Consider the following 19805-nt stretch of genomic DNA (forward strand, 5'->3'; position numbering starts at 1 on the left):
GAATGGGCAGTCATTGAAAAACATAAATTTTCAAAACGAAATAATGATAAGTCTCCGTTGACTCGTGTTGCTGCCTGCCTTGTTCATTGCAAGAGCCCATTTTGGGTTAAATAATATTTTTTATTTTATCCAATCCGAACACTACGTTAATTTCACGTTATCTTAAACATGCAATTATTTTTACACTAGTTGCTAATTAACTAATTAATAAAAGGTTAAATATATGGTTAGTTACTAAATTATCAAGCGAATTTATTTTTAATTTTTTTTTTAAATTAAGATATATTTTAGTTCTTCTCCTTAACATTGTGTTCACTTGTTCTCAATATACTGATTATGCAAATTGACAAACGATGATTTTAAAATTTTACGTGTTCACTTAAAGCGAATTGCGCGGATGGAATTGAAGTGAATTGCGAGATTCGTCTACTGTTCAGTCACCCACATATGTGAAGTGATTTGGAGGGATAAAATACAGTTTATCTGAAATGTACCTATTGTTAAAAATAATTTCCAGATGAATCCACGTACTTAAAATAAGTATCCAATTGCACTACATATTTAAAAGAAGCAGTGTTCACTGTTCATTGAGCCCGAAAAAGGAGACCATTCTGTTCTGTGCATGCGTTGAGTGCGGAAGAGGAGAAAGAAGAGAAAGCTCGTGTTGGAAGAGGAGAAAAAAGAGAAAGTTTAGGTGAGGTTAGTATGAGTGTATTGTTGTTTAGGCAAGTATGTTACTGTAATATTTGCAGGATTAGTGGTAGATGAAGAAGATGAGGTTGCTGGACTCTGCTCTCTTGCACCCTGGGCGTATGGATGTGCACATTGACATGACTTACTGCACCCATGGGTTCAAAATGCTGGCTTCCAATTAATGATAAATAATAATAATAAGGATAATAATAATAATAGTAATAATAATAATAAATAGTAATAACAATAACAAATAATAATAATAATAATTAATAATAATAATAATATTAATAATAATAAAATAATAATAATTAGTATTATTATTATTATAATATTAATAATAAAAATAATTTAATAATATTATTATTATTTTAATTTACTAGATTACCATTTTTTATATTTTAAAAATTAATTTATATTTTTTTACACTTTACAAATATTTTTACAATTAAATATAACATTAACAATTATCATTTTATAAAACTTTAATAACTAGGGGTATTTTGGTAATCTATAATTTCTACCAATTAAACAAATTTTGAAAAACTGTCACATCAATCAAATCTTACACTAACTTTCACAAACTTTACCTCTAAATCCACTCTCAATTACTTTCAAATCTACTCAAATAAACACAAAAAAATTTACTCTCAAATCCATTCAATCACTCTCTCCCGAATCATCTCCCCCGATCACCCCCAAGTGAACACACCCTAAGGAAACCTTAATTTTTAGTCCTCCAAAACTAACAGCGTTAAAAACCAGCTGATGTGGCTAACGTCTGACCACGTGTGTTCACAGCTTTCCTTCCTAACTCTTGGCACGTGTGATTACATGTTTGATGAAGAAGGTAATTATTTAGTTTTGGTTTATCTAATAAACCAATCAAACTTGAAGCAAACTTTGAAGATTATGGGAGGAGATTGGCGGCGCTTGGCGATTTGGCCGACGAGTCTATCGCCCTTCTTGGTTAAGCGATCATGGAGGGGGTGTTTCATTAGCCCTCGGCTTTGACGATGATGGTGGACTTCCTAGTAGATTGCTTCACAATTCGAATTCGCGATTCCAGTTTGCTTATGGGAGCAAATTGACGGCGGCGTGAACTGGTTTCACTTGGTGTCGCGATCATTGTTCTAGTTTTTGCTTCGTAGGGTTTGAGACACGAGGATGGAGGCGAAGGAGACAAACTCACGGTGCTCTAGTGACAGCGGCTCTTGGGGGCGCAACAAAGGTTGATAGACGAACCTGATTCGGGGGTTCTCTCTAATTCAAAGGCACGCTGGATCTGAACCGCAAGAGACGCGATTTTGCAGAGGTGCTTGGGCGACATCAATGGCTGCCATAGGGTTCGTTGTTTCCTGATTGCAGGTTGTGCGACGACGACGGAGGACAATCCCGGCGGCAATGCGGTGGGTGAGCAGTGGCGTTGTGGCGAATTGTGAGCGACGACGCTAATGGAAATCCTCGCCGACGATGGCGATGGTCGAAATCCAGCCGCAAGAACGGCGCGTTGCAGGATGAAGGATGTGCATTTTACCAATCAACTTTTCGAAGAAGAAAGGGTCACACCTTTTAGTCAATCAACCTAATAAACCAATATTCTCACTTTGCATTAAAAAATACCAACGTCCCAAGACTTAAGAAGAAAAGTTGTGAACACACGTGTTTTTATACCCGCTTATTAACGGGTCGGGTTTGGATATCACACTATCCGTACCCGCAGGTACCCGTTACCCGTTAAGAAAATAAAGTTACATATTTATCCCTTATTAGGTTTAAGAAACTCAAGGTTTCCATGTTTTCCTTTCCACCGTTTCTTGTTTTCATTTTCTTTCTGCATCTGGAAGAGTAAGTTGTTGGTGATAGATGAATCTCCTATCTGAGACACTGTTTGCTGAAAAAATAAACTGTATTGTTCTCTTCCAAGTACTTCTTTCTTCTTTCCCTACTTTCTTCATTCTTTTCTTTTTCAGATTTGCTTTTCTTTTTCAAATCTGCTGTGAGCTCATCGTTGTTTGCTTTTCATCCCTCGAAAGCTTCCTTCTTCTTGCATTTCAAAGTCTAAACACTAAACAGAGCCTAATAGAGATAATATTTTGAATATAATGATTAAGTTTAATAATATTATTAAATATGGTTTTAGTTTCTAAACTTATTTATTTGTGAAATTAAAATTTATCTTTGTATTAAATTTTGATATATTTTAATTTTTAAACTTTTAATATAATTTAATATATATTTTTTAAGGTTTAATGTCTCAATAAATCTCTATTTTTGTTCAGAATTTGAAATAGGTCCCTTTATTTTTTTGCATCTCAATTGGGTCCTTATTTTTGTTAATTTGATGCAAATAAATCCTTTCCGTCAATTTCATCAAACGACGTTAATGAATGTGTGACGTGGCCTTACACGTGTCAATACTGTCCTCAGGCCACGTCACACATTCATTAACGCCGTTTGATGAAATTGACGGAAAGGATTTATTTGCATCAAATTAACAAAAATAAGGACCCAATTGAGACGCCAAAAAATAAAGGGACCTATTTCAAATTCTGAACAAAAATAGGGACCTATTGAGACATTAAACCTATTTTTTAATTTTATTATATGAATGTTTTTAATTTGTTAAGCGATATTTTTCATTAAGATTAAAACAAAAATATGTCAAAAACGTCATATATTTAACACAAAAGTAATGCAACGATATAGTATATAAATTGAGAAATAAAAAAGTTCAAATTTTAGAAGATAAATACAAGATTAATTTTACTAATACATGTTACTTTCCTTTTGTTTAAATAAAATTACTTGTACAGATAAAAAAACTTATAAATTTTATCAAAAAATAAATTATTAAAAAATTTGATAAAAGAATAATTAATTATAAAATGTAAAATTATAATTATATAATAATAAGTTTATTTTAAAAATATAAATTTTATCTATGAAATAAAACTTATATACTTATATATTTATGTCGATCTACATTTACTAAATAATTTATCACCAACCTACCAAATAGTTCTAATTTAATAAATTTAACTTATTAGGTCAACTCATAATTTACAACAAAAAGTTTCCAATTAAAAACTAACTTACCACCTATCAATTAAGTTATTACTTGCCGACACCTTCAGTTAGTTAAATTTAAATACTTTACCTTTGGTTTATGAAATGCTTCTTAATAAAATAAATAATTTTCTTATCTTTTGTATGTGATTTAAAAGTAAATATTTTTTCGCTTATGGTATGGCTTTGAGCTTTGTGAAGACAGTGAATTCTTCGTGTGTTGGGCATTAAGGGGCACTCTATTTGTTTGGTACTGAGTGATAAGGAGTTAGCACTTCTTTGTTGTAGATATGTACATATGTTTCTCTTAATTCATTGCGCAGAGGTTATGTGAACACTAGCGCTGAGTGTAAAAAATGGATGTTGAGTGCTACTTGTTTTAAATGATATTTCATGTTTTCTGTGTTATTTTGATTTTAGATATGCTTGAATTAAATTATTTTGAATTATATGTTTATGTTTAATGATAATAAATATGGATATGATTATAAGTGGTATGTGATAATATAGTGAGTATGGAAGGTATATGGTATGAGAAGAATTTCAAGGAATAGTTCTGAAGGTGATTATGTATAGTGTATGTATTAATATAACAACTTTATATTAGGGGTTATTCTAACACTCTTAATAACTTCCAATCTCAAGCAGAGAATGATGATTATGTTGTAAAGAGTAGTACGAGACCCTTAATTTAGTGATTGTTTCTTGGCCATCATAGATGTTTGACATATTAACCTTAACATGTGATGGTAAGATATGTCAAATATTATATTAGTAAATATTATCTAATCAAGTATTGTGTTGGTTATAATTAAGACATTATTATAATTTGTGCAATTGTCATTTCTTTAATAGATGAGGAATTATAGAACCCTTGTGTGTGTGTATATATATATATATATATATGTTATCCTAATATTTGAAATAATACATCATAATTATTCTTTAAACCTTTTTATATGGTATCAGAGCCAAACACTGACATCCTCTACAATATAGGAATTGGTGTTTTCTAATTTCATTGAATGTTTTTTATGGCTTCTTCCGATAACAATAAATCAAAGAAACATGATTTTGGGACTTCTGCTGCTTCTAAGAGCCATATTTCTACTACTGTCATATTTGTGACCAAGTTTTATGTTGCTACCAGGGGTAGTGATTGGATAATTGATTCAGGTGCTACTTATCATATGACTTGTGATCCTCATAAATTTACTATTTTTTCCCTAATTGTTCTAAAAGTGTTAATATTAATGTCAATGGGGTCTTGTCTTCTATTGAAGGTGTAGGTACTATATCCCTTTCACCCTCCTTATCAATTCCTGATGTTTTATTTGTTCCTACGCTGAATTGTAATCTAATCTCCGTTAGTAAGTTAACCAACTCACATTCTTGTGTTGCCTTGTTTACCCAACCCATTGTCTTTTTTAAAACAAACATTCCAGGGAGAGGATTATCAAACACATAAAGGAGCATTGACTTGTCTTGGGAATGATCACATACAAGATAAAAAGAAAAAGAAAATTTGGTTATGGCATAGACGGTTGGGACATTCCTCTTTTGATTATTTAAAAAAATTATTTCCATCATTATTTCATAAATACAATATTTATGATTTTCTTTGTGAAACTTGTATTAAGGAAAAAAGTCACTGTGTTGTGTTTCCGCAATAAAAAAATCTGATTTTCTTTACATTAATTCACACATATGTTTGGGGCCTTGCCCTATAATATACACATAATGAAAAAAAATGGTTTATCATTTTTGTCGATGATTGTGATAGGGTAACCTAGGTGATTTTTCTTAAACATAAAAGTAACGTGTGTGATGTGGTTCATTCCTTCCATCATATGATTGTTGCACAATTTAATACATCTATTAAGATCATTCGATCAGACAATGGAGGGGAATATTTTAAGACTGAATTAATAAAGTTCATGAAATGTAAAGGCATTTTGCATCAAACTAGTGTCCTTATTCACCATAACAAAATGGAGTGACTGAGAGGAAAAATAGACATATTTAATTAATTGAACCCCTTCTAGTGTGCTTAAATTTCAAAGGCCTTTAGATGTGTTGTCTGATCATTGTATCATTCCTTTTACCACTTCATGTCTTTGGATGTGTTATATATGTTCACTTACACCCACATTAACGTACAAAGCTTGAAGAACAAGTTATCAAATATGTTTTTGTTGGGCTATGGATCAACTCAATAAGGTTATCATGGTTACCATCCACCATCAAAGAAATTTTATATTTCTATGGATGTGACGTTTAATGAACATGAATTTTTTTACGTTGATTCTCCACTTCAGGGAGGCAATGAAAGTGAAGTGCATAATCATGATGGAGGAGTAAAATTAGTTTGTAGTAGCAAGATCTAGTGCTTAAGCAGAGACATGACACTGAGTGTATGTGAACTTTTGTGATTAAAAATGTGTTATGAGATTTGGGCCTTAAACCAAATGAAACTATGAGTTTGTACTGTGACAATACGTCGGCTATAACAATTCTTACAATCTTGTGCAACATGATAGAACAAAGTAAGTGGAGATTGATAGACATTTCATCAAAGAGAAGCTTGAAGCTGGAATAATTTTCTTTCTTTTTTTGTAAGATCAAAATTGCAGTTGGCTAATTTTCTCACCAGAAAAGTGTCAGGGAGATTGTTTAATGTCTCTCTATTCAAGTTGGGAATGTGTGATATTCATGCACCAACTTGAGTAAGAATGTTAAGATATGTTAAATATTCTATTAGTAAATATTAGGTAATCAAATATTGTCTTGGCTATAATTTAGGCATTATTATAATTTGTGTAAATTTGTGCAATTGTCATTCCTTTAATAAACAAAAAATTATAAGACTCTTGTATGTATATATGTTATCTATTATTTGAAATAATACATCATAATTATTTTTTAAACCTTTTTATATGTGTGAGCTAGTTATTTCACCACCACCGACGCAGGATCATGTATTTAGATGGTTAAGTTTAGAGATGAAAATTATATGACTTAATGATTGATGGTTTTACCTAGTTCTATAAATGTGATTTTGTTTTTGGTAAATGTAATCATTTATAAACATATTTATCTGTGCAAAATAATTCACGAATATAAAAAAAAAAATAAAGTAGTTAAACTATATTAAATTATATTCATATAACTTACTTTTATAAGTAATCTTTAAAAGTTAAGGATATAAATGAGAAACAATCCATCCTTATTTCATAAGCTGTTTCAATAGATTCTCTGATTTGTCTTCTCTTTTTTCAAATTTTATTTTGTGTTCATAATTCATTATAGTTTATTTGTCGTATTATCTTCAGTTTGTTCGCTGATGAAACATAATTTTAACCAAAACTTACTTTTTCTTCTTAGAAAACACACAGACAAACAAATCCTATGTTAATAAAAGCAACTAACTACTACACCAAGAACAATAACAACAATTTCATTTCCATGCCACATTAAAATTAGGTCCCTTGAACCTATTTAAATAAATAGTATAAATAAGAATATCATAATCCAAATACATATATGCTCTTATAGCTGAATTTGGACGCAATAACATCATGAAGAGAAGGACATGGCCAACCTATAATTCTATAATCTATGGCATCACAACATGAATGGTAGAATAGAATATTGGCTTGAGTTAAGCCTTGAATGGAAATGAATGACACCGTTGAAGAAAAATCTCCATGGTGGTAGAGCATTAATAGTGACCCACAGCTTTGCCACACCTCAGAGCATTGCTTGGAATTGGATACTCATCTCTCCATGAATTTGCAGGAGAATAAACCCTCAGATAAAATTGCTGGCCCAAATACTGATGAACCCAATTCTCAGATCTCACATTCCACATTCCCACATTGTCCAAAGGCATGTACAGTGCAGTCCATGACTTGGGATAAACCTGCCAAACCAAACAATGCTTTTCAATATCTAACTAATAATGCCAATGAAAGTGACATTTGATTTGACAAAGACTGCTCCAATAAAGAATAACTGTTTGGTTTGAAAAACTTCTCCACAACAATAGAGACAAATGAAATACTTTTTCACGAGACCTAAAAAAGTTTTTTACCCTGTTAGTCAATCAGAAATCACTGCATGATTAGAGAATTACTTTAAAAGTAAATTCTGATATGATTCCTGATATAAGGAAAACCAATATTGAGTTTATCACAAGGGATAACAAACATGATTACCTGAACTGTGGAACGAGAAACTGTATCTCTTAAATTGTAACCAAGCCTGCTTGCTTGTGACCATAGTCCTCCATCCATTCTGCTCATTCCAATGAAAGATACATTATTATAATGTCGATTTAGTATGACAAAAATGTGTCCATTTTTGTATGTTCAATGGAAGAAAACAAAGAACTCAGAATTTTGAGAGATACATGTTACTACAAGTTGGTAAAGGCAAAAACCATTGATATTAAGTGAATAAGAAAAGTGCTATAAATGAGTGTGCTACATGCATCATATTATATAAAGCTTATTGAACTATAACACTAACTAATCAGAAAGCAAGTAGAATCAAGTGGGGTAGCACAATGAAGTTCAGTATCAAAATTGCAGCAGAAAGGAATGATTAGGTGATCTTACCCTACTACAAAGAAACTGTGGCCGTCAATGTGCCAAGATTCCACAGTGTCTTCAGTATTCTCAAACACAACCTCCAGAAAGCCACGGAAATCGGCTTCCATGACAGAAGTTTGAAGGTAACCACCACCACCAGTGGGGTTGTCAGAGATACTTCCAAGAGAGAACACCCCTTGGATCTTGTAGTAATCAGCCAGTTTAAGTGGTGTATCAGCAGGTATGAAGGACACACTATTCACAGCGTATCTCTGTTTGCCATTGATAACTGGAGCAGAATTTTGAAGTCTAATTGTACGAGTTGTGTTTATCAAACCATAATGGTATGATCCTTGTGGATTAGGCCTTGGCCCACTTGCTGTCAAATTCCTCCTGATTTAATTATATATATGTAGTCAGTATGGTAGTTCTGTGTTATAGAATCTATTTCAGAGACAGGATGATGAAAAAATTTGGCAGTATGAAGTCACATAACCTTGTTATAGATCACCTTAGCTCTTCACTATGAAATAGTTAGATCTCAAATACAGTACTGATATAATTCTGTGGTGAAACTGATCTATGGCATGTCTCACTTTAGAGTTTATTTAATTAGAATTCGAGTTTCACCTATTTTTTATGATGCAGACCTTTATTATGTAGATTTCTGAAACGAAACATCACTTCTGATTGAATAAGAGCAATAAAAACACAGCATCTATGTTTTGTCTTAATTAAAAAAAGTTGCATAAGAAATTATCAGCAAATAGCATATATCTAGTAAATGGAGAAGATGAAAATTTACAATCACATGTATCATTTAGCTTTTGAATATGAAATAAATACCTAAGAGAGCGAGCTTGGTTTAAAGACCAATCAACTTGAATAGTTGGCCCCCAAGGAAAAAGGCCAGTAACACTTCCTCCAGAATTACTGTAACGAAAAATGGAGGTAGCATTCAACACTTGAGAGGTAAATCGTGTTGTGACAACAATAAGGTAGTCTTGGGGTGGTTGATCAGCCGTAACCAACACAGAGTAAGTCTGGCCCAGATGAACATCAAGTGAATCATAAATGTTCTGGAGAGTGTGGGTCCCTTCCACCTCAACAATTGTCATTTTATGACCTTGGATTCTGAAATTGATTGAAGTTGTGAGACCCACATTTGAAATCCTGAATCTGTATGTCTTGCCTGTCCAAAAATCAAATACCTCATAATTTAACATGAAATTATCCATCCAAGTATACATGCATCTGCTATGGCATCAGCTTTCAAGTAAACAAGTTGCTTAAAGTTCGTGTATACCTTGATCAACTGTGAATGTGTAGGCATTGGAACCGCGTCCGTTGATGATAAGTCCATCAGGGAAGGGAAGGTCACTTCCACCATCTAAAATTGCCCTCAAATCCTGCAAGAATAAACACAATTTTGCTGATGGTTTACTCTCTTTTGAAACAGGTTTGGCAGTGAACAAATTAAGTCAAATGGTTAAGGACACAAAAGCTACAGCCAGAGCATTTATCAGACGGTGCTAAACCACCTAGTGTCTATTGTGCTCATCAATCTTCACGCAATACCTTATTGAGATTTTCAATTTACTAGAGCATTAATAGCATTCAATTACATGTCAGATGAAAATTAATACAATAGTTGTTCTTTTCTGTACCATAAATCGTGATAATTTTCCCTGACTCATGAAGACACTTGGGTAGGATTTCTTGGAAAGTGCAGATTGTTTCTCAGTTATATTGTACGGAATACAAGGACTAAATAACATTGGGAATGCAAGCAAGATGGATAAAGTGAAAAACTAAAAACATATGTAGCATTAATTTGAATTAAAATGCTAGCATGCTAGCCAAATTCATCAACAGTTATCCAAAGAAAGCAACTTACTGTATGATTTCTCTTGTACCAGTCTCCGGCCAATATGGTGAACTCTCCCGCCGGAGGAGGGAAAGGCACTGGAATTCCGGGGCGGCTCGCAATTTTGAATCCACCATAACCTCCTGCTGCCTTGTGGAATGCAAGAGAAGGGTAGTAGAAGTAGCTACCAATTTGATCCTTCACTTGAAGAACATAAGTGAAGTTCTGCCCTGGTGGAATTGGACAATTGGTACCATACACTCCATCCTGCCATGAGTTTCTCCTCTGCAGCACTCCATTCCTATACAAAGAAACAAGAAATATAACACTGAAGTCTCTCCAAATGAATAGCAGAATTTACATATGTATTGAAATTGCAGCTTCTTAGATATTGATGGGTTTCTTTTTTAGTTTAACCATCTTTCTTATATAATATTCAAGTCTAAATGATCTTAGACTCACTTGAATTCTCAAAACTTATTTACTTTTGGCCACTTTACATATCAAACATTGCCGGCTATTTTGTGGGCAAAGGTAAGATTCCATTCATGTATTATAGTGTAAAATCAGCAGATTAAATCAGCAATTCAGTATTTTATAGATCAGACAAGTGTTTGTATTTCAATCACTGGTGTCTAATTAGATTTTACAAAAAAATATCTGACTTATTATTTGATTAAGATTGGGTAGTTAAAATATGAGTTGCAACAAACATATCAGAGTGACAATAGAAACATCTTATGATCTACAGAACCCATAACAGAAAATCAGTGACAGCTCCACTCCAATTTTTTCTTTTAAATCACCCAGATCTAGCATTTAGCATATAATATATTCCAGGAAACAACACAAACCATACTTCTAATCCTGCATTATCCCTTTAAACGACGCCGTAGCATCCAAAAATAGGCTCTCATAATAGTGAAAAAACAGAAGGAAAAGGAAACGTGTTTTTTTATTTCAACTTCTTTCTGCCGCTGATACTTTCAGTGTGGACTAAACAAAAACGACACCAGAGAGAGAGAGAGAGAGAGAGAGAGAGAGAGAGACTAACCAAGATAAGAGGAAAGGTTCATCCAAGCTATTGAAAACATTGATGATCAAGTTATCATTGGTCACGGCCTCAATTTGTGGCCCTGGAAATTGCCAGTTTATCAAAATCCCCTGCCATTAGAATTTTCACACCATATATCAGTTTCACTCATAAGAACAAACAACAAATTAAGGAGAAAAAGGAAAATTAAAACAGCAACAACATTAACAACAAAAAGTACCTGTTGTTTAACACCAAGAGGATAAATGTCTCCATATGTGACATTCCAAGTGTAAAACCTATAAGGGTCCTCCCCTCTTGCACATGCCACTAACAACACTGTCAAAAATAAGACACTACACACTCTCATGGAGCACCCCATTTCTTGATTCTTGGTGTTTCTCCTTCCCTCCCTAACCCAAAATGTGGATATGGAAAAGGGACAAACTTGCTGCAACTTTGAACCAACCAAGTTCTGTATTTTTTTAACACAGCACCCTCTTTTCCTTTGTGCAAAAGGGTCACAGCCAACCCTTTGCTTTTTTCCTTTTGCTTTAGAACTCAGCCTAGACGGCTGATATAAAGAAAGATAATGTCGGTAGAGAGAGAGAGAGAGAGAGAGAGAGAAAACGAAAGGGTTCTTCAACAGAAGCAATGGATCATTAGGGAACCACCTCTTGCATTTGCATGTGGATGTGTGAAATGCTTGCCAGTGGCATAATTGAGCTGTACCCAACAATGCAGTACCTTTATAATGAGTGTCAGCAACCTCTTGAAACCACGTCCATTCAAATTGACCATAACTCATTCATTGATGTTAAAAATGTGCATAAAGGAAAAATATATATTTCCCAAATTCCCAGAACTAAAAATTACTTACCATATAAATACAAAACTGCAATGGAAAAGCAGTTTTACTTTGGTACGTTGATGATAGAACACAGCTTTAATCTCTAAAATTACACGTTAGCATAACAACTTGAACCAAATAGAAGGTTTACCTTAACTTTCTTTAATTGGGATAATCAATATAAAGAAAAAGATAACATTTTTTAAGCTGTAGTAAATGATATATGAGGGATGAATGTGTCTTTTTGATCTGTGTTGTGTTTTGTTGTGAAGGGATGAACATTTAACTGATATGATCCAGAAACAGTGCATTAGGGTCTACTTTGTCTGCAGTTGTTTGAAAATCCTGCTATTGTGCATTCAAAGCCGCTAACTACTTTATGTGTCACAGTGACACTTACTTGATTTTCGTTCTACACGTTGATTCCATGGTGGATCCAAAATCTAATCGATTCCTTATTGCTCTCATTTTATGATTGACTTGGGTTTCTTCTGAACAAAAAGATGAAGCAAATCAATAAAAGAAATGACAGAACTTGAATGTAATATCATATGATTAAGATTTCACACAACGTAAGAAAAAAACATGTCTGAAATTTTTTTGTTGGGATTTTTAAAACTAAAGTCGATACATTTTAAACTAAATATCTCAAATATTTCAAAAAGTAGAATGACAATAATTTTAACTAATTGTTTAAAAAGAAGTTTTAAATTTTAAAAATATACTTGATACACTTAACTTTTTTTTTACATTCATTTTACACTGCTTTTACTTACTTTTTATTTTTTTTTTCTTAAAAAAATATAAAATTTCACACTTTTATAATATTTTATCGGTAAATTCTCTGTGAAATGAACTTTAAAATGTATGATGATATCTTTCTTTAAATTTTAAGTGCACCAAAAAGTCAAACAGGCCATGTAATTTTGTATAGACATTGACTGTGGTATAATGACATGAAAACAAAAGGTATTCTTGAACATCAAATAAATTAAGATTAGTTTATTAGTATTTTTATTTTCGTTCACATGTGTGTTATTTTAACTGCTATCGATACACATGTTGGCTTTTCCACACTAGTTAACTATTCATATATTCAGTTACTTAAAATATTCTGTAATAATTTATATATTTATTAGGACAAACTTTCATGTTTTGACTAACAAGTTTAATTATTTTAATATTTCAGTTCGAACAAACTTTCTTGTTTTTCTTTGAAGACTTTAATTATCTGCTGATTTAAATTCAGTATAATTATTTAATTTTTTTTTTCAGAGAAACACATTCATCATTTTATTATATTAAAATATATATAATTTTATTATTTTTAAAATAATTAATTAACTTTTAAAAAATAAAATTTAATATATATATATATATATATATATATATATATATATATATATATATTTGTAAACATAATATTTAAAAACTATATAAATTCTATTTTATTAAATATTTATTTAATTTAAAATAAAAAATAATTATTCAATTATTTATTTCAATAAATGGAAAAAATATTTCTTAAAAGTTAAAATTTTTCAAATAAATGATGGAATCAGGAGAAGATACCAAATGTTGTATCCTCCTATATAAACTATCTTTATCTCTTATATAAACTAACTTTTCGAATTTTCTTACATATTTAATTATATTTATATTTTTAATACTTTAGCTTTAGAGTTATGATATACGAACATTTCGATTTTTGTTCTACACTTAATATTTATTAAGAGTGATGATGCATAAACATCTAACTTTTCATTCAATAATACTCTTGTAATACAATTAAATAATACTCTTGTATTAAAATATAAAGTAATTTTGGATAAATTAACTAAAACAGTATAAATAATAATTTTTTATTAGGTGTTGGAATGGGGGTAGAAAAATAGAAAGGTGTACATGTAAATATTCCTTTCCTTAAAAGTATTAAAGTTTAATTTTTCAATATTATGGGTAGAAATATTCTAATCATCCTATTTTACTTTATACTAGGAGAAAAAAATAATTTCCCCTTCCGTTATTTTTTTCTTATTTACTGTGTTTTTATTTTGTTTCCAAAGTTACATTTAATGAATTAAATATTTTTTCTAACTTTATGTTTTTTTATGTAGTCATATATATTATTGTTTTATAAAACAAATATTTATCGACGTTATTTACTTTAAATAAAAATGTTATATATATATATATATATAATAAAGCCTAATTTTAGTAAATATTTTGAATGTCAAAATAAATATACAAAATTTTTTAGGGTGTAATATTGATAATTGTTTAGAATTTTTGAATTTTCACATTAATTTATCAATTAAGTACATTTATGAGTAGAACAATTCTTCTTCTAACCCTTTTTTTAGCTATAAGTAACAAAATGAAGGATAAAAATTGGAATTTGATGAATTTGATGATATTTTGATGTTTTGCACTTATTTTTTAGGAAAACAATAATGACACAATTAAGCCACATTTACGGTTCCTGAGTCACAATTATTGATCCTGAGTTCTAAAAATATAAAATACATAGCATTGAATTTTGACTTTCCAGTTTAGTAACATAGAATAGAACTAATTTACTAAGAAAATTCTCCAAAGAAAAAGGCTAATAGTAAAAACTTGTGGTTGAGCCGAAAGAAAACCCATAAGAAGAAACTATTATCACTTATCACTACAAAATGAAACTAAGCACCCTTCAAAATATACATAAATAGAGGGCTTTGCTCCTAGATAAGCATCTCATTTTATTAGCTTTTTTTTTTTGGCATTCTCTTTGTACTTAAATAGATTATCTTGGTGAGAACATAGGAAAGGAACATTAAACTCGTAAAGCTTAACTTTTCATCATTATGAGTAGTTGAATTCTCTTGTATCTTGTTCATTCCATAGTTTGTGGTTTGATTTATGCTTAATGATTGGATGAATTGACAACTCATCCTATTTCATTGATTTAGATTGATTTGAAAGTTTGATTTCAAATTATGGCTCAATCAAATCATCCAATTCTTGCTAGAGGCTTCTACATGATTTAGAGGATGGCTTGGATAAAAAGTCTTATACTTAAAGCAAGAATTCATTTAATCAAGAGTGGAGAAATTACATTGGGTTTAAAGTTCTTAGGTTGTAAGGTACAAAAATGTGTCTAGATCTACCTTAGAGTACTTTTAGGATATTGAATAAATGACATACTAAGTATAAAAGATAAGTGGCAGTATATAGAAGAAGGGTGTTTTCGTGCCTCCAACCATCCAAAGACGAGCTTCCTTTGAGATATAAGAAGAAATACATCTTCATTTGCCACATCAGCAAAGCACCGCTCAACGCCCAGGGTTTATCGCTTAACGTCTTCATAAACACCAGATTTACTCTCTATAAAGTTGGTGCTCAACAATGAATAGAGAACGCTCAGAAGTGTAGCCTCTATAAAGGGCTCGCTCAATGGCGTGGAGGTGGCACTCAACGCCACTTGGATTCATGCTCTCCCTTCTTTTCTTGTTCTTCCTGCTTCTTTGGTTGCCTAGCTCTATGGTGGTAGAGCGTCTTCTTGTTACAAAATAGGATACAAAAAGAGGGGATTAGAGATATAAATTAATAAGTGTAGCCCAAACTAAAGGTATTTACAAAAACAATATAAAAGTGAGGATTAAGCAAGTTAAGAGCTAGAGAATAGTTGATTTTGTTAATAAATTGTAGCTTAGATAATGGTAAAAATTAACATTAACAATAGCTCGCTATACCAACTTTGAGGATTAAGCAAGTTAAGAGCTAGAGAATAGTTGATTTTGTTAATAAATTGTAGCTTAGATAATGGTAAAAATTAACATTAACAATAGCTTGATATACCAACTCTGATGCATTACATTTATTTAACACCCAAAATTTCTTCTTTTATTCTTTATATATCTTATACTTTGCAATATGTGGGAATTGTTACAAAAATTAAATTTAGCAATGTATTGCAAAATGTCTCCCCACTCCATAGTATCATCTACGCACATCACGAAGCTTCAACTGCAAATTGTTGTTTAGTTTCAACTATTTGTGGGTTGTTTTAAGTATCTTACCACCTATAAATAGATGCTTTTTCTCACCTCCATAGCGATGGAAAAAAAATTTGCGCTCGTAGATATCCGCGAATAAAATTCATTTTGGGTAGTTGATACCTATGGGTAACGGGTGACAGATAATTTAATACCCACTCATTAACGGGTCAAGTTCGGGTATCATACTATTCATACCTACGTGTATTTGTTACCCGTTAAGAAAATAAAATTAAATTTATATCCTTTGTTAGGTTTAAGTCGTTGGAGGTTTTGTTTTTCCTTTTTGTCGTTGTGCTCTTTCCCTTTCATTTTTTGGTAGATCTAAGACTCTTTCAAGTACCTCATTTCTATTTCCCTACCTTCTTCATTCTTAGTTTCTTATCCAGATCTATTATTTGTGAGCTTATCAGTGGAGAAGAGGCCATTGCCATCCCTGTTGTTTGCCCTGTCGAGACGATCTGCCTTGCATGAACAACAACGATCTCCGCCATGGCAAGCCCACCAACCACAGGAATTCAAAGAGGATGAGACAGTTCTTCCCAACAACACACTGCTCAAGTTTGCGTTCGAGCACTTGGCGATGGCGATGCAGGGAGTGTCCCCGACGGAGGTATATTAATAAACCTTTCACAACCCTCAAACATTTCCTTTTTCTTGCATTTCAAACTTTAAACACCTAACATAGCCAAACATTATACCTTCCTTCAAAAGCCAAGAGCCTTCTCGATAGTCCATGTGCCATACTTCTCTTGTTATTGTTTCCAACACACACTTAATACTTTCATGTTGCGTTTTCAAAGCAAGAAGAAAAGTACAATTGCCCATACTTTGTTGTTGCTTTTGCAGAAGAAAAGTCCATGGCCTATAATTCGGTGCTTTTGGAAAGTAAGAAGAAAAGTTAAAATAATGATAACACATTCTTTAAAGGATGTGACAGTTCTTCCCAACAACGCACTGCTCAAGTTCGCGTTCGAGCATTTGGCGATGCAGGGCGTGTCCCCGACGGAGGTATATTTGTAAACCTTTCACAACCCTCAAACGTTTCCTTTTTCTTGCATTTCACAACCCTCAAACGTGTCCCTGACGGAGGTTTATATTTACTCGTTAACAAAGTTCTTCTTACTAGTTTTGAATTCCTCAATATATATAGAAACGTTCTTATTATATCCTAGGGGATTTACATATATACTATGGATAAATCTTTAAGGGTAGTGATCATTCACACCTTAGGAAATCCAATTAAGTTGTGTTTTTATCAAATTCTCCAATAAAAGCCACACGAGTACCATCATTCTCCATCTTCCACAATCGTGTCACCAACAAAAAGCACAGATTTGCATGTGCCAAAATGCACTTACAAGAAGCATTGTTCCTCTAAAGCACCAAATCTCCTCAACCTGCATTTCGAACCATTATAAGCCTTCAATGGAAAATGTAAATACATCTTCTTGAAGCCCCTAATCGTAAACCACCACGATATGAATACAAAACGAACCACCAATAAAACGCGACCATTACAGATCCTGAGAACTACCTTCACTAGATCGCATCTTCATCAACTCTAGTATGCCTCTTGAAACAGTCCATACAAAACCCTAAATAACATATCTAACTCTTCAACAATCAAACACAACAAATTGCGAATACACACCAACAAAACCGAACCTGCATCAGAGATCTCAAAATGTAAAACCCTTGAACCAGAAGAAAAATAACCCTAACTACCAAGTGGCATCCCCTCACTGTATAACAAACAAGTCAAATTTTCAAAGTTAGTCAAGTAGGGTCAAATGGAAAAAAACAAAAAGGATTGAATTGAGAATTTTATTAAAATTCAATTGTTGATAATTTATTATATATTTTACAAATTAATTAATTTATTTTATATGAAAATATTAATTGAGAATATCATTCAAACATTTTTAAAACTAATCAAATCTATTAATTACTTGGCAGAAGTTACATTATACAAATTAGATTAAGCAATAATAGTGTCAGAATCTTAGTCCAATGAAGTTTTATATAAAATAAACTTATAATAAGAAACATTAAAATCTCTGGTTTTGTGCATCTGTCATCCACCACATCTCTTACTTTCTTTCCACTCTTTTTTTTACTTTTTTTTCATTCATAATGTATTTCACCCCATTTATGAAGGACTAAGCTTATAGGGTTAGTTTCATTATAATTTCATTGTGAATTCTAATGTTAGATTAAAATAATGTCATTATTATGTTGATTATTGTTTTGGTTTTCATATATCTATGTCTTTTATCTCTAAATCACGTAAAATGTAATGATTTTTACGTCATAACTAATTAGCGAGGTTTTTTAATTTATATGCATGTTAATCATATAACCTAATGGTTTTTAATTTTGATTGAGAATATACCTTTATTAAAGTTTAAAATTTCATGTGGTTGAATGAGTTTTTCCTATCAATTAAAAATGTACTTTGATTACTGATAAATTTTTAACAATAATTAATAAAAAATATACATTGATTAATTAACTTTTTGCTTGATTAAGGAGGTAAAAATATATATATGATTAGACATAAAAGAATTTAATTGAAAATGTATTTTGGTTGAATTTATTATGAATAATATAAATTGTTTGCTTTTAATAATGAAAATATCAACGAATTAATTAAGAATTTACTTATATTAATTTAAAATCTAAAAAGAGTAATAAGTTGGACAATAATTTATAGATAGCCAATGATGAATCTATTTTGAAAAAATAGTTTATTTTACTAAAATCGTTTTAAAGTCTTCTATTAATTTGTTATTTTATTTATTATTATCAAATTCACATTTATATATTTTCTTATCAATATTAAATATTAATTCCATTATGCTAGAATTTTACTTTTATATGTTATTATATTTGCAAATTGTTTTATTAACCTTTCGTATAGGATTTTATAAGAATCAATGGTTGAAAATCAATTCCGTATTTATTGAGATACGATTATGAATTAACTTAATATTATCTAGTTTGTTAACTACTAAGCAATACTAAAGTTGTCTTGGTCAAGTAATGATAATTTGATTGTGTCAACGAAACTATATCAAGTTATATAGATTCACACTTTAGTTTTCAAATACTATCTTTTATAATAATGTTTTATAAGATAAGTGAAGACTTTGAGGATAAAACTATAAAAACTGAACGAAATCAATCCATTTTAATCACATTACAATAAATATATATAATAAACCAAAAGAACAAAACATCATTAACCCAGGAACCCATGTTTAGTTGAGTTATAAATTTTCTGAAACAGTCAAGTTGAATTAACTATTTTTAGTTTAACATATAGTTAACCAAGCTATTTAAACTGAGTTAACTAAGTTTGACACATTTAAATTTATTTTTTAGTCAATAATAATTTTCAAGAAAGACTTAATTTTCTTGGATGGGAAAAAATTATTTGTTATAACATTGTTTAATTTTTTTAATAGTTAGTATTTATAATATTTTTATCCTTCAATTACTTATTTAACGTTTTTTTAACTTTTTTGTTTTGTTTTAGAACTCCTTAAAATAAGACAATGTGATCAAAGACCAAACTCAATTAAAGATTTTAAAATGCGTTAAATCCAGTTTAAATCGGATTAGATCCAAAAAAATATAGTTTTTTTAATATAGGTAA

General features: G+C 31.1%; 1 protein-coding gene across 1 annotated transcript; it reads right to left on the bottom strand.

Annotated features, from left to right (window-relative positions):
• Positions 1-7203: 7203 nt before the first annotated feature.
• LOC124838827 (L-ascorbate oxidase homolog) lies at positions 7204-11985 on the bottom strand. The gene is made up of 8 exons (XM_088098505.1): positions 11496-11985; positions 11276-11385; positions 10252-10522; positions 9661-9763; positions 9201-9546; positions 8382-8747; positions 7980-8058; positions 7204-7684 (listed from the first exon to the last, which is right to left on the bottom strand). The coding sequence occupies exons 1-8, from the start codon at positions 11634-11636 to the stop codon at positions 7484-7486; spliced, it is 1617 nt and encodes a 538-aa protein (XP_087954631.1). The 5' UTR covers positions 11637-11985; the 3' UTR covers positions 7204-7483.
• Between the last annotated feature and the right edge of the window lie 7820 nt (positions 11986-19805).

The sequence above is a fragment of the Vigna umbellata genome, chromosome 9, assembly GCF_029865625.1.
Source record: "Vigna umbellata cultivar VRB3 chromosome 9, Vumbellata_1.0, whole genome shotgun sequence".
Classification (NCBI taxonomy): Eukaryota; Viridiplantae; Streptophyta; class Magnoliopsida; order Fabales; family Fabaceae; genus Vigna; species Vigna umbellata.

Bases quoted from the DNA above. Each gene is read 5' to 3' on its own strand.
- LOC124838827 (XM_088098505.1), bottom strand. From the start codon at position 11,636: ATGGGGTGCTCCATGAGAGTGTGTAGTGTCTTATTTTTGACAGTGTTG. The intron at 8,748-9,200 runs GTATTTATTTCA...TAATTAAATCAG, and splicing joins AACCAAGCTCGCTCTCTTAG to GAGGAATTTGACAGCAAGTG. The intron at 7,685-7,979 runs GTAATCATGTTT...TTGGTTTGGCAG, and splicing joins TTTCTCGTTCCACAGTTCAG to GTTTATCCCAAGTCATGGAC.